Source organism: Oryzias latipes, chromosome 17 (genome assembly GCF_053564925.1).
Source record: "Oryzias latipes strain Hd-rR chromosome 17, Olatipes_Hd-rR_3.1".
NCBI lineage: Eukaryota > Metazoa > Chordata > Actinopteri > Beloniformes > Adrianichthyidae > Oryzias > Oryzias latipes.
This window is the reverse complement of record NC_136253.1, coordinates 22661828-22678368: the sequence shown is the minus strand read 5'-3', so window position 1 is coordinate 22678368 and position 16541 is coordinate 22661828. Positions and strand designations below refer to the sequence as shown.

At 44.0% G+C, this 16541-nt stretch overlaps 1 protein-coding gene across 1 annotated transcript; it reads right to left on the bottom strand.

Moving 5' to 3' along the window:
- Window positions 1–1466: 1466 nt before the first annotated feature.
- Window positions 1467–9534, bottom strand: LOC101165672 (polymeric immunoglobulin receptor-like). Its single transcript, XM_078935529.1, has 8 exons — window positions 9413–9534; window positions 8590–8934; window positions 6619–7081; window positions 5423–5767; window positions 3723–3804; window positions 3342–3568; window positions 2700–3044; window positions 1467–1897 (listed from the first exon to the last, which is right to left on the bottom strand). The coding sequence occupies exons 3-8, from the start codon at window positions 6887–6889 to the stop codon at window positions 1692–1694; spliced, it is 1476 nt and encodes a 491-aa protein (XP_078791655.1). The 5' UTR covers window positions 6890–7081; window positions 8590–8934; window positions 9413–9534; the 3' UTR covers window positions 1467–1691.
- Window positions 9535–16541: the final 7007 nt, after the last annotated feature.

Below are 16541 nucleotides of genomic sequence, written 5' to 3'. Positions count from 1 at the left end.
CAGAAATCTAGGGGTAATCATGGACTCTGACCTGAACTTTAACAGCCACATCAAGTCAGTAAAACCAACGGCATTTTACCATCTGAAAAACATTGCCAAAATCAAAAACATAGTGTCAAAGCCAGACCTGGAGATACTTATTCATGCATTTGTCTCCAGTAGGTTAGACTACTGTAACGGCCTGCTCACCGGCCTCTCCAAACGAGATGTAAAACAGCTTCAGTACATCCAGAATGCTGCTGCTCGAGTCCTGACCAGAACCAGGAAGTATGATCACATTAGTCCTGTGCTCAGGTCTCTGCACTGGCTCCCTGTACTTCAAAGAATAGACTTCAAAGCAGCTCTGCTTGTGTACAAGTCTCTCCATGGCCGAGCACCAAAGTACATCTCTGACATGTTAGTGCCGTATGAACCATCTCGTACTCTGAGGACCTCAGGGGCCGGCCTCCTGTTGATTCCCAGAGTCAGAACTAAACAAGGGGAATCAGCGTTTCAATATTCTGCAGCTAAAATCTGGAACAGCCTCCCTGAAGTCGTAAGACAGGCCTCTTCTGTGTTCATGTTCAAATCTAGACTTAAAACATTTCTGTTTAGCCGTGTATATGACTGAAAGGTCCTATCTGCACTTTTCTTTCCTTTCCTTTCTTTTTAAATCAATTTTCAATTTTTTTCTTTTCTTTTAAAGTAAATTTTACGTTGATTATTTGTATGATGTATTGTGATTTTAATGCATTTTTTCTGTTTTGTGAAGCACCTTGAATTACTTTGTCTATGAATTGTGCTATACAAATAAAGTTGCCTTGCCTTGCCTTGCCTTTGCAGGACTTGACATGCAAATTTCGGCCAATCAGATCAACCAGCAAGTTTACTGCCCCCAAGTGACAAATACACCCCTGAATACTGCCCCCATCTGACAAAAACGCCCCCTTAACACTTTATATCCAGGTGAGGGTGCAAAGAGGAATTGCCCGTGCAGGATCCCCGCTCATTTAGGATTGCAAGCCTGCAGTTATAAAATGCGGGGTCGCTCGGGTAGAATTGCGCCTGCGCGGTTGTGAGGTTCACTCACTCAGTTCCTGAATACACCCGCTCAGTTGTCTTTACGCTCTTTCACTTTATGGCAGCGATGAAACGACATATACGCATGGGGTCTTTTATTTTGAAAGGAAATTATATGAGCTTTTGACAACTATTTTTTGTCAACTATTTTATATTTTGAATTATTTTTTTCTTCATGTTTATGTTTAAATTATAGCAACAACAACAAAACAGTATAATTATAAATAATTATAATATATATGTCTTCTTTTTCTAAAGTCTGACTTTTTAGTGACATATTACTGAGAAATCACCCCATATGGCTCTGTGCTTTTGTGAGTGCTGGTTAGCAAGTCAGGTAGTAGCACCATAAATGTGATGTTTGAAAAGATAAATCTTACTGGTGGTGGGTGGTGGTTTGACCATGATGCGCACTGGCGTCCTTTGCTGCCCTGCAGAACACCAGTACCAAGCAGTATCTTCTTTCTCCAGCTTTTTGTAGGTGACGGTGAAAGCCCCAATTCTGTCATCTCTGATGACCAAGGAGGAGTCTTCGTAGATCCCCTCAGACCCCGTTGATCGGCAGGATCTCGGGTCTCCACTTCGACACCACATCTTCTCGCTGTCTCTGTTGGCAGGAAGACCCGTGGGTGTTAGTGCTCACAATCCTCTGGTGGTGCTAGAAACTTTAGAAAAGCTGCGCCTGTTTGTAAATCTGCATGTGTCGGAACAGAAAACTTAGGGATGACATGAATAAAAGAAAGGAAGTTCAGATGCCTTAATCTCTCACTGTAGACGCATTTAACTGTGACACTGCTCCCCTCCGCCCCACTCATTTGGCTGTGTACAGCTGACCAACCTGGAGAAAACATGATGGGAAAGCAGAGTGAGATCGGTATGCAACATTTGCACGCGCGTTCAATGGAAAGGCTACATAAAAGCGCAAATCTGCGAATTTAAGCTTCAGCATCAACCTATTTAGCTTCATGAAAATTGTAGGAATCTGGTAAATTAGCTCATCCAGCATCTACATTTTTGGCTACGGCAACAATTTTCCAAAAATCAGATGGCAGCGTGAAATTTTGAAGATTTTGCTGATGCCTCCTCATGGCGTGATGTCAGTTGTTTTTGTGACTGTAGCATACACATACTGAAACTGCAGCCTTTAAAGCCTTTTAAGGAGGTACTTATAGGTACCAAAATCATGCTACATATGTCAACTGGCAACTCTATATTGTCCACAGGTGTGAGCGTGAGAGTGAAATGGATGTGTAATATGTGGCCATGCGACAGACTGGCGACCAGACCAGGCAGTCCCCTGCCTTCGCCTGTAAGTGGCCAGGATAGGCTTCGTCAGCCCCGTGACCCCGTAGGGACGAAACAGAAAAAAATATATAAATGAGGTACTTACAGATTACTGTTATACAGTATTTACAATATATGCATTATTTATATTTCAAACACGTGGATTTTTCTATTGGCTAACACACTTTCCTGAAAGAGAGGATCCTAAGGTAAATCTATGCCGAATTTGGTGTTGTACTATAAAATGCACCAATATTTCAAAAACATGTGCATCCTTTAAAACGCGTCACATGACCTGTGTGAACGTAGCGTTTCGAGCTGTTTTAATGAGCTGAACGTGTGTCCCTATTTCTCACCATGAATGACTCTAATGTAGGTGTAGCCGATATCGTCAGCTTTCCATGTGTTGCCGATCTCCACGCCGCACATGTACCACCCGGAGTCTCCTTCCTTTAGGTTGTTCATGGTCACGGTGGACACCAGCTGGACCGGGTCGTCAAAGATGCTCACTTTCTCCATAGCTGGACCGATGCTGCGAGCGTCATCAGTCCGAGCTAAGATGGTGCAGGAATCCCTGGTTTTCCCCTGACACCAGTATTTCACGTTGCCGATGTATTGAGGCTCGTAGTGACATGGGATGGTGAGGGATCCCCCCTCAAGCACCGAATACTCGCCGTCCACGGTGACCTTACAGTGGAATGCTGACAAAACGCAGAAACAATTGGACTGTTGACACTTGGTTAAACTCTTTTCCCAGAGAACACGTATTGGTCTTGGATTAGACCAGCTTGGTGTCTGCCCTAAAACTGGTAGGTTGTGAGTTCAAATCCCCAGCTGAGCCATACCACTCTAAAAAAGGGTAACACTCAATATTAAGGGGGGGTAAACCAGGATTTAACTGTTCCCCTGGAATGGCTCTGTGCTTCTGAGAGTGCTTTGTTAATGGTCAACAAGTCAGCTAGCACCATAAATGTAATATTTGAAAAGATAAATCTTACTGGTGGTGGGTGGTGGTTTGACCATGATGCGCACTGGCGTCCTTTGCTCCCCTGCAGAACACCAGTACCAAGCAGTATCTCTTTTCTCCAGCTTTTTGTAGGTGACGGTGAAAGCCCCAATTCTGTCATCTCTGATGACCACGGAGGAGTCTTCGTAGATCCCCTCAGACCCCGTTGATCGGCAGGATCTCGGGTCTCCACTTCGACACCACATCTTCTCGCTGTCTCTGTTGGCAGGAAGTCCCGGGGGGAGTCGGTTAGTGCTCACAATCCTCTGGTGGTGCTAGAAATTTTAGAAAAGCTACGCCTGTTTGTAAATCTGCATGTGTCGGAACAGAAAACTTAGGGATGACATGAATAAAAGAAAGGAAGTTCAGTTGCCTTAATTTCTCACTGTAGACGCATTCAACTGTGACACTGCTCCCCTTCTCCCCACTCACTTGGCTGTGTACAGCTGACAAACCTGGAGAAAACATGATGGGAAAGCAGAGTGATAATGGTATGCGACATTCGCACGTGCGTTCAATGGAAAGGCTACATAAAAGCGCAAATCTGCGAATTTCATCTTCAACACACAGCTACGCAAGTTTCTACAATCGCACATATCAATGCCTATTTAGCATCAGACACTAACAAATCAACTAAACTCTTTATGTCGCTGAATTCTCTCATCTTCTGTGTCGCTTGAAAACAACTCTGCAAATCCTGGCGTAAAGCAAGCGGCCACTTTTGATGAAAAGTCTAAGTAAATGTGTGTAAAAATGCGTTTCTGCCTTCCACATTTAAAACTCTTGCATTTACCAATAGCTGTGCACATTTTTAAGAGTGTTTTCACGCTGTAAGTACAAATGGCAATACGATTGAACACATGTTGACAGCTAAACCAAATCAAACTTGATTTGGTTGTGATGTATGACTGGTATCCCATTCAATTCACGGAAGTCCTTACATTTGTAAACTGGTGTGAAGGAGAAATTAATAATTGTAGTTTGTGTCTGGCCAGAATTAAAAGACATGTTTTCGTTTATCAGAGTAGAGCTGGGAAAGAAAAAGTCTGGAGCCGGAAATGTTCCGATTTGACATTTCGCTGCAAGACTCTTCCGACTGTAGATGGCGGACATGCGCTAGTATTGGGTAGCAAAAATCCAGCATGAACACCATTAGCAGAGCCCGTTAGTTTGATATTTCAGACCTTAGAATCCCCTCTTTCAGAAAAGCCTGTTAGCCATGAGTAAATCCAAAATGGCAGCTATTTTTAAAGATGGTGTCCGAACACTCAATTTGTTACAAAAATATTTTTGTAACAATTGTTTTTCATCAAATTCGGGAAATGATCACACCTTAACAGGCCACGCAGTGGCCAGATGAGGTTCTGAGAAAAAATAAAACATTTTATGGAAATCGAACGATTTTCTTTCAAAGTTGACATCTGTCAGTGGCCTCCCCAACCCATTTCGAGGTCACATAGTGGCAGTCCAGTGACAGACTGAATGGCCAGCTTTTTTAATGTACCCCAAGGCTACTTACTGGCGGCTGATGGCACTTGATATGGACGGCTACCGAACACATGGGAGCTGCTGCCGGCAGGCGATTCAGTTGCCACAGCCCACCCAGCTATTGCCTGATTTCATAATCGCGTCAACCCCGCCTGACTGATTGACAGCCGCCATCTACATTTATGGCCACTGCAACAATTTTCCAAAAATCAGGCGGCAGCGTGAAATCTTGAAGATCCTGAGGATCCCTCCCCATGGCGTGGTGGCAGTTGTTTTTGTGAATATAGCATACACACGCAGAAACTGCAATCTTTAAACTTGAGGAGGTACTTATAGAATGCTGTTATACAGTATTTATAATATACACATTATATATATTTCAAACACGTGGATTTTTCTATTGGCTAACCCACTTTTCTGAAAGAGAGGATCCTAAGGTACATCTACTGTATGCCAAATTTGGTGTTGTACCACAAAATGCACCAATATTTCAATAACGTGCATTTTTAACACGCGTCACATGACGGGCGTTACATGACTTTTCAAGCTGGGATAATGAGCTGAATGTGTGTCCCCATTTCTCACCATGAATGACATTAATGTAGGTGTAGCCGATATCGTCACGATTCATCAAGTTGCCAATCTCCACGCCGCATATGTACCACCCGGAGTCTCCTTCCTTTAGGTTGTTCATGGTCACGGTGAAGACCAGCTGGACCGGGTCGTCAAAGATGCTCACTTTCTCCACAGCTGGACCGATGCTGCGAGCGTCATCAGTCCGAGCTAAGATGGTGCAAGACTCCCTGGTTCTCCCCTGACACCAGTATTTCACGTGGCTGACGTATTCAGGCTCGTAGTGACATGGGATGGTGAGGGATCGCCCCTCCAGCACCGAATACTCGCCGTCCATGGTGACCTTACAGTGGAATGCTGACAAAACGCAGAAACAATTGGACTGTTGAAACTTGGTTTAACTCTTTTCCCAGAGAACACGTATTGGTCTGTCACGAGACCAGCTTGGTGTTTGCCTTGAAACTGGAAGGCTGTAAGTTCAAATCCCCAGCTGAGCGATACCACTCTAAAAAAGGGTGACACTTAGTATTGGGGGGTTTAAACCAGAATTTAACCGTTCCCCTGGAATGGCTCTGTGCCTCTGTGAGTGCTGTATTAAAATAGAAACAGAAATAGAATGGCTTTATTGTCATTGTGCATAGTACGATGAGATTTAAGCATCTCCATCAGTGCAAGAACAGTAACGAAGGGAAAAGTAGTAAAGAAAACATCGTAATATAATAAAATCAAACATGCAAACAAACAGTATATACAAGTGTGCAATATAAGCTGTAAACTGTGCTGAAGAGTGCCGAGATAATTGTGCAAAATTGCGTATGAAAAACTGTGCGTAGACATGTCAAAGTGCAAGAGGTGGCAAAGAGGTAGATAGTTGACACTGTGGACAGAGTAAACAGGAATATTATTATTATTATTATTTTTTTATTATCTGTGCATTTGGTAATTGAGGATTGTTATTGCCTTTGGAAAGAAGCTGTTTTTTAGTCTGTTCGTTTTGCTTCTGATGCCTCTGTAGCGCCTCCCGGAGGGCATCAGGTTGAACAGGTCTGAGCCGGAAACAATTGGAATGTTGAAACTTGGTTTAACTCTTTTCCCAGAGAACACGTATTGGTCTGTCAAGTCAGCTAGCCATGTCAGCTTGTTGACCATTTAATGGTCAACAAGTCAGCTAGCACCATAAATGTAATATTTGAAAAGATAAATCTTACTGGTGGTGGGTGGTGGCTTGACCATGATGCGAACTGGCGTCTTTTGCTGCCCTGCAGAACACCAGTACCAAGCAGTATCTCCTTTCTCCAGCTTTTTGTAGGTGACGGTGAAAGCCCCAATTCTGTCATCTCTGATGACCACGGAGGAGTCTTCGTAGATCCCCTCAGACCCCGTTGATCGGCAGGATCTCAGGTCTCCACTTCGAAACCACATCTTCTCGCTGTCTCTGTTGGCAAGCAGTCCCGGGGGGAGTCTGTTAGTGCTCACCATCCTCTGGTGGTGCTAGAAATTTTAGAAAAGCTGCGCCTGTTTGTAAATCTGCCTGTGTCGGAACAGAAAACTTAGGGATGACAAGAATAAAAGAAAGGAAGTTCAGATGCCTTAATCTCTCACTGTAGACGCATTCAACTGTGACACTGCTCCCCTTCTCCCCACTCACTTGGCTGTGTACAGCTGACAAACCTGGAGAAAACATGATGGGAAAGCAGAGTGAGAACGGTATTGCTACGTTCGCACGTGCGTTCAATGGAAAGGCTACATAAAAGTGCAAATCTGCGAATTTCAGCTTCAGCATCAACCTATTTAGCTTCATGACACATTGGAGGAATCTAGTACATTAGCCCAACATACAGACAATAATAATGATAACTAAAGCATCAAGAAGACGCTAACAAATCAACTAAACTCTTTATGTCGCTGAATTCTCTCATCCTCTGTGTCGCTTGAAAACAACTCTGCAAATCCTGGCGTAAAGCAAGCGGCCACTTTTGATGAAAGGTCTAAGTAAACGTGTGTAAATATGCATTACTGGTTTCCGCATTTAAAACTCTGGCATTCACCCATAGCTGTGCACATTTTTAAGAGTGTTTTCACGCTCTACGTACAAAGGGCAATACGATTGAATACATGTTGACAGCTAAACTAAATCAAACTTGATTTGGTTGTGAATTATGACTTGCATCCCATTCAATTCACGGAACTGCCAACATTTGTAAACTGATGTGAAGGAGAAATTGATAATTGTAGTTTGTGCCCGGCCAGAATTAAAAGACACAAGTTTTCGTTTTTCAGAGTAGAGCTGTGAAAGAAAGTGCCTGGAGCCGGAAATGTTCCGATTTGACATTTCCCTGCAAGACTCCAACTGTACCTGGCGGACATGCACTAGTAATCCAGCATGAACACCATTACCAGAGCCGGTTAGGTTGATATTTCAGACCTTACAATCCCCTTTCAGAAAAGCCTGTTAGCCATGAGAAAAATCCAAAATGGCAGCAATTATTAAAGATGGCGTCCACACACACAATTGTTACAAAAATATTTTTGTAACAAATTCGGCAAGTGATCACACCTAAACAGCCCACGCAGTGGCCAGAGGAGGTTCTGAGAAAAAATAAAACATTTTATGGTAATCGAACGATTTTCTTTCAAAGTTGCGACATCTGTCAGTGGCCTCCCCAGCCCATTTCAAGGTCACATGGTGGCAGTCCAGTGACAGACTGAATGGCCAGCTTTTTTGATGTACCCCAAGGGTACTTACTGGCGGCTGATGGCACTTGATATGGACGGTAGCCGCCCACTGCAACAATTTTCCAAAAATCAGGTGGCAGGGTGAAATCTAGAAGATTCTGCCGATGCCTCCCCATGGCGTGGTGGCAGTTGTTTTTGTGACTGTAGCATACACATGCAGAAACTGCATTTTTTAAACTTGAGGAGGTACTTATAGAATGCTGTTCTACAGTATTTATAATATAGACATTATATATGTTTCAAACACGTGGATTTTTTTATTGGCTAACGCACTTTCCTGAAAGAGAGGATCCTAAGGTACATCTTTGCCAAATTTGGTGTTGTACCACAAAATGCACCAATATTTCAATAACATGTGCATCTTTAACACGCGTCACATGACCGGCGTGGACGAAGCGTTTCGAGGTGTTATAATGAGCTGAATGTGTGTCGCCATTTCTCACCATGAATGACAGCAATGTAGGTGTAGCCGATATCGTCACGATACCACCAGGTTTTGATCCCCACGCCACACATATACCACCCGGAGTCCTCTTCATTCAGGCCGTTCATGGTCACGGTAAACACCAGCTGGACCGGGTCGTCAAAGATGCTCACTTTCTCCACAGCTAAATTCATGCAGCGAGTGTTGTCAGTCCGAGCTAAGATGGTGCAGAACTCCCTGGTTTTCCCCTGACACCAGTATTTCTCGTTGCCAACGTATTTAGGCTCGTAGTGACATGGGATGGTGAGGGATCCCCCCTCCAGCACCGAATACTCGCCGTCCACGGTGACCTCACAGTGGAACGCTGACAAAAAGCAGAATAGATGGGACTGTTGACACTTGGTTGAACTCTTTTCCCAGAGAACACATATTGGTCTTGAACCACTAGGTTAAAACCTGCAGAGAACAAATAGCTTTATTGACTTTATTTACTGAAAAATATAGCGAAAGTGGATTTTTGTGCTCCGACTCATCACACTTCCTACTTCCATTTCCCTTTCTGATTCCTTTTTCTCAAAATTGTTTCATAACACTAAAAAGTAATAAGGCAAAATGTTGAAGAGAATTTTATCGTTGCAAAAAGTAGCAGAACTTGGAAGAAAACAAAAGAAAAATTCCTTCTAAGCTAAAAAAAACAACCAAGAAGCAAGACTAACGTCATCATTTAAATTACATTTACCAAAACATCCTAATCAAGGGAGGAGGCCAAAGTAATCATCCTGTTTTTACTCAATTATCTGCAGCTTCAAAGGTTTCATAGCAGATGACCTTAGCAGTCATACCTGGCATCCATGGCAACAGGCTGAGGGTCAATAGGAAGAGCTGCAGCATGTTTCCACTTCAGTTTGGAGGTTTTTTGCCTTGTAACTCTTTGCCCAGCTCAAGCGCAGACACTGGGTTGCGCAGTGTTGAATTTCCCCACAGTCACCTCAAGTTCCATCCAGATGCTCCTTGATGTTAACCACGTCAGTGCCGGGAGACTTCTAGACGCTGGAATCCTTTCAGTTAAAATGAATCCAGTTGAATTTGCTGAAGTGAAAGACTATTTTGTGTGTTTTTGAATACACAAGTTCTTTTAGTTTATGTGCAAACAGCTGAAAAACTGATGGTTTATTGTTTTTGGCACATTCTGGATAAACAAAATAAGTTACTAACAGCAAAAAATCTGAAAATAAGTGCAGAAAAACAGTCTAAATGTGCATTTCTCGATTGTTATAGCTGAAAAACTTTTATTCTGAAAGTTCAGACAGATTTGGGAATCGAAACCTAACTCAGCTTTTATTTCCTCTGCCAGTTTACTGTTACACAACCGCTGAAATGTCTTGTTTGGTTAAAATTCCTGTTTCCTCCTGATTACACACTATGGGAAAAAAATATCTGCTTTTTTCTGTTCTTTCTAAGCACTTATAGGCAAGTTGTTCACCGCTTTTCCTTGCATTTCTCATTTATGGTGTTTTAACTTTCTATTTAAAGACCCACTATGACAAAAAAAGTGTTTTTTATCACGTTTTTTTGTTACATTTTTTGGTTAATGGAGGACATAAATTAAGAAAAATGAAGCTCAAAATTACATTTTTTGAGTATTTCTTCTTTCAAACCGACATCCATTTGCAGACAAATAGATCCGTATATATCTTTGTTTTCCTTGCCTGAGCTGGAATCTACGGTGGCCCTGAAGTGCAAAGCATTCAACAAATCACTCTATACAAAAACATTTTTAAGATCACAACAATTAAAAAAAAAAAAATGTTAAAAAGCAGCATTACATTTTAGAAAACAAAACAAATATCAGAAACCAAAACTTAAAAAACAAAAAAGAAAAAAAAAACATTTCAGAAAACAAAATGAAATATTAAAAAATGAAAACATTTCAGAAAACAAAATTAATTTCCAGAAAACAAAATGAAATATTAAAAAATGAAAAACATTTTCAAACCGGAAGAGACAGGTACTATGGGAAAATGCTGATTGGATGATGATGTTTGTCAATCATTTGAATTGAAAAGTATTTTAAATGAAGCGATACCGGATTTTATCGTCCAAACAACAATGTACCATAATAATCCACGTATTTCCCATTTATATATCAAATAAAAAGTGCAGCAAACTGTTAATGAACTTTTAAATTCTTTCTTTTAAACATTTCGCCTGACACACGATCACCCGGAAGTAGTTTGTGAGCACTTTTACTATGAACGCTGTGCGCTAATGTCTACGGCTGCAAGGTTCATGCTGTCAATCATCTTCATTTTCCAGGTAAGAATCAATTCTGTGATCTTTTCTTTTGTCAGTCACATGTCTCTAAGGATGTTAATTTTAGGATGTTAAAGTGCTGCTTTGAAAAGATAATTTCTTTTTATCTTGCGCATGCGCAAAAGGAACCCGATGGAGACGAACCGTCTTCACATGATAGCCGTTCCCGTTTTCGTTGACATGAGAGAAAAAGCTCCGAGCCAGCCTGATTCTGTGATTTATACAGTAATTATATGGCATCAGTGTTGCTAAAAATCTACTTTAAGATTGAAATCAGTAAACAAGTTATTATGGGAAATAATATTAAAGTGCATTGTATATTTTTGAACCATGCATATACATATACTGACACTTAAAAATGAACTTTAAAAGTTTATAAAATACTTAATTGAATTAACATGTGATATTTCTGCAGGTGAAGTTTCTGCAGGTGAGCTCAGGGCCCACTCTACGGCTATTAGACCACAGAGCGGGACCCCAGCCGGCCCAATGAGAACGAGCACCGCAGCAACAGCACCCCCTACAGGTGAAGCCGGTAGTGCCCCAGAACAATGGATCCTGAAGAGGAAACACTGGAGTAAGAAACAGCATCAGAATATAAATGTTGTTTCCCTTTTGGCTTTTCCCATCAGGGGTTGCCACAGGGCTGAGTCGCATGGTAAACTTGGCAATGTTTTATGCCGGATGCCCTTCCTGACGCAACCCTCTCAAAGCAACCGGGCCTGGGATCGGCACAGAGGTAGAGAAGGGAACAGGGAGCAGCCCGAAGTCGAACCCTGGTTTCACGGACGGAAGGTGCCACAAACCAGCACGAGCTAAACCGGATCCCCCAGCATCAGAATATAAATGAAAGTTAAAAAATAAAATAAAACAAAATAAGAAGAAAAAATAACATATAACAGTAATAGTAATTATAAAAGTACAATCAATAAATACATTATTAAAAAGATATTAAAAATTATTAAAACATTATCTTAAACGTCATGAGTGCAATAATAATAATAACAATTAAAGCCGCAAGCGGCGTTGTATGGCCCGCAGACGCAACCCGCCTTCCACGCCCAACTCTACGCACCACCGCCGCCCTCACCGCCCTCACTGCCCTCACTGCCCTCACTGCCCACTTTGGATAAAGGTTAGTCAAAACGGCATTTGCTAATTATGCTAACTATGCTAGCCATTCTAATGTAGCTAAAAGTGCTAGCATTGTGATCAGCATCATCAACTGACTCTGGAAAACACATTATTAAAAATGCTAATTATGCTAACTATGCTAGCTACGCTAATGTGGCTAAAAGTGCTAACATTGCGATCAGCATCATCAACTGACTCAGAAAAACACATTACCTAAAATGCTAATTATTCTAACTATGCTAGCTAGGCTAATGTGGCTAAAAGTGCTAGCATTGCGATCATCATCATCAACTGACTCAGAAAAACACATTACCCAAAATGCTAATTATGCTTACTATGCTAGCTATGCTAATGTGGCTACAAGTGCTAGCATAGCGATCAGCTTCATCAACTCTCTCAGAAAGACACTTTGTTTAAGATGTTAATTATGCTAACTATGCTAGTTATGCTAACATAGCTAAAAGTGCTAGCATAACGATCAGCATCATCAACTGACACAGAAAAACACATTGCTCCATTGGTGAGAGCTATGTGTCATAAGTTGATAAAAAACCCACTTTTTTCAAAATGGCGGCTTTTCTGTTGATTTTATCTCCATAGCAACCATTTTATTTTTTAATCGCCTTGGGATTACGAACAGATTGACATCAGTTTCAGATGAATCAGTCTAAGCAAACTTTTTGTTGCCCTTAGCAACATTGGTTTCATGCTAACCACGCACACATTCCTTATATGTCCATGTCCAGTGTTTTTCATTATGTTCAGTTCCTGACATGGATGCATGCATTCAATTTTCACTGTATTGTATTGAAAGGCATGGGAGTTATAACAGTGCGCCAATTTGCTAGCTCGCCACGCGGACGCCGTTTAAAATCTACAACTTGTGATTGCAACATTTTTTCCAGAGTAGCTTGCCATTGATGCCCAAAAAGTTTTGAGACGATCGCTGAAAATTCCAATGACAAGTTTACGATTGAATCCAGTGGTAAAAGTGTTTTTTATAGAAAATTCAAGATGGCGGCCTTTCCCCGAGTTCCAGGGTCGACGAAACTCCAGAGTTTATTGTAGACTTAGGCTAGGGACACGCAAATTTCATGAAAATCGCTTGAAAAAAAGTTCCTTTTTCCATATTGTGTAAAAACGCGAAAATCTCAAAATGGCAGATTTTGGCACAAAATGGCCGCCAAACCATAGGTCGTGTCACCTACACGTAATGATTTCAAAACTTTGTTTGGATATAGCGGACAAAGTTATCTGGGTTTCGTTAGCCGATTCTTAAAAAAAAAATCTGGATTTTTTTTTTTTTTTTGCCGAGTCGGCACATGTTTTTGCGACGGTTTTTTGCTTACCACACCCACATTCTTTTAGCGATCTTGTAGTGTTTGACATCGTTTTGTTCAGCGTGTGCCAGGGAATCGCATATTTCCTCTATACGACATTCCGATAAAATATGTGGCTTTTTGTAGCTAAGATGGCAACGGTTGTTAATCCGCCACGCGCACGCCGTTCAAAATCTACAACTTCTAATTCCAACATTTTGTCCGCATCACCTTGCTATGGATGCCTAAGAAGTTATGAGACAATGGCAAAAAATCCCTAGGACGAGTTTTCGTTTGTATGTGGTGCTAAAGGGGCTTTTTTTTAAAAATGCAGGATGGCGGCCTTTTCCCAAGGTCAAAGGTCAACGACACTTCTGTGCTGTTTGTAGACTGGAGCTGGCAGCAAGTGTGTGCAATTGCGTGAAAATCGCTCAAACAAAAATCACCAATTCTCAAAGTTCACCACAAAATGGCCGCCAGGCCGTAGGTCGTGTGGCCGTCCCGTAATGATTTCAAAACTTCTTTGGGATATCCCCAACACGTGTGTTTGGATTTCGCAACTGTATTCTGAAGTACATTTTGTTCGGCCCCATACGCGATTTTCGGCCCATTCATTTTTTTGACGGGATCGCTGGCCGTGATGTCATCGTCTTCGGGGGGGTGACGTTGACTTTGTGGAAAATTCATTCGCAATTTATCCCAGGTGTGTGCACGTTTTGGTGACTTTTCGAGCATGCGGCGGGGGTCACATTCTCGCTGAAAGGCGGCGAAGTCGTCGATCCAACTGCGAAAACAATATGGTCCTTGCAGTCAGTGACTGCTGCTGCGGGCCATAATAATAGTCCTTATGTAGGTAAAGACTTTATGAAGTAAGGAAAATAGATACATTTAAAAAAATAGATGATGTGTAAAATAATAAAGCAATTACAAAAGTCATGCAAAAGCCAGATTAAAAAGGAGGGTCTTTAGCCTCTTCTTAAAAACCTCTAAACTCTGTGGAGGTGACGGGCTGTTCCACAGGCGAGGACCGTATTGGTGGAAGGAGGCATCACTGTGGGTTTTGGTCCTCACCTTGGGGACAACGGAGAGGCCGGTGCCAGACGACCGTGGGGTCGCACAGGAAGCCAATGCAGCAATATTAAAATGGGTGAAAGGTTTTTCTGCCACCTGGTTCTTGTCAGAACTCGTGCCGCTGATTTCTGTAAAGGGAAGTTTGAAAGAGACTTTTTGGATAAACCAGAGAGAGGGCATTACAATAATCTTTTTTTTTTTTTTTTTTTTTTTTTTTAACTTGTTCTCTCCAAAAGCTGAGCAAACAGATTAGAGCTGGAGGCTTTTTGTGTTGGACAGGTTTTACTATCACAAAAAGAGGTTATATAGCTTCGAGAAACCAGAGTGTAGATTTGCATAAACCCCTTTTTGTCGTATTTTTTTAATTTTATTTATTTGTTACATTTAGTGTTTGTAGGGAGGGAGAGGGGAACAATGTGAAGGGGGGGAGAGAGTAAAAGGAAGAAAGGTGAAAAGGTGGGGGTACAAGCACTGATTTGAATAAGTTATTATTTTAAGCTGTAACAATTATACCAGATCTGCTGGAAAGACAAATATTACATCAAAGGTGAAAATCTGACACTAAGATGAGCGAAAAATATCTGTCCATCAATACACTGTGGGTAAGGAGGAGGGATGAAGCAGACAGGGAGCAGTGTGGTAGTGTGCACGTGCACGTGGGGGTGGAGATACATGCGTGCTGCCGACGTGAACCATGTGTTCATAAGGGGAACCAGATCCTACCCAGCCAGACCAGCCAGACCAGGAGAGGGGAGGAGAGCCCCCCAGGCCAGGAGCCCCCCAGCATCCGGACCCAGGCAGCCCGGGAGGGGGGGAGGAGGGGATCGCCCACCCCACCAGCCAGACACAGAGAAGGCCCCCCTACCGGGGCCCCCCCAATGCCCAGAGGCATAAGCGAACCCAGTGTCTGGCCCCCAGGCCACAGGACAGGAGCGCGTACCAGGTGGCAGCCATGGGGGGCCACCGGGCGCCGGGCACCGAGACAAGGGCCAAGGACGAAGCCAGGGCCCCCAGAACCCATGAGCCCGCCAACCACCCGACTGGCGCCCCGTCTCCGCCAACCCTCCCGACCGGCGCCCCGTCTCCGCAAGCCAGCCCAGGCACGCGACCCGAGCAACCCAGGGATCGCCACGCACCCACAGCCACCCCCCATAACCCTACACACTACACCCCCCCCCCCCCCCGCCATTATATCTGAGCCCCCCTCCCCAACCCTCTCAGTGGCCTCCCCTCTGTGATGGGGAGGGAAAGCCCCAGAGGGTCCCAGCGAGCCAGCCCCCAGGTCCGTCCCACCCATGCACTCACGCACACATACTCACAATCATCTGGTTATCCTCCCCACCCCCCGCCGCCACGCAGTAACCCCCCCAGCGCCGTATGCCCGACCATTCCCGCAGCCGACAGGATACCCATAGGCCCGGCCGCACTGAGAGGACCAGGCGGGTGAAGACCGGCCGACCCCACCCATGTATGGAGGTGTGGGAGTGCTGTGTGTGTGCTGCAGGTAAAATAGGAGGTCTCCAGTGTGGGGGGCCCCACCGCTGCCAAGCCGCAGAGCCCCCCACTCCGGGGTCCCTCTGTGAGTGGTGTGTATTTGCTGTGTGTGTGCTGCTAGCATGCAGTGTGTGTGTCCACAAAAGAAGTTAAAATTGTGGGGGGGGGGCAGTGAAAGGTGAGCACGGATGTTTCACCGTCCCCCCCTCCCCCAGACCCTCTCCACAAGGCCCTAGATGAATCAGAGTGTCTAATATGCAAGTAAAAAGCGGGGTGGAGGGCGGGTGCCAACGCGAACCCAGAGAGGGGCATCCCCAGTGAGCCCCGCCAGCATACCCCTCCCATCCAGTTCCCAAAGCCCAATGTGCCTGTGTGCAATATTTGTTTGGGTGAGAGCGGGGAGGAACAGGCGGATGGGCACAACCGGGGGAGACGGCTCCCCCGAGCCACCGGCCCCCTCCCAGGGCGGCCAGGCAGCCAGGAAGCGGCAAGCCAGCCGCAGTTGGAGGCCAGAGCCTCGTAGCGCCGAGAGACAGCCAGCAAGGAAGGGCCCTGGTGCCAGAACGGAGGGGCAGGGGGTCCAGCCCCACCATTCATACCCTGGCTTCCCCAAGACTAGCACACCGCCCCCCCCCAGCCC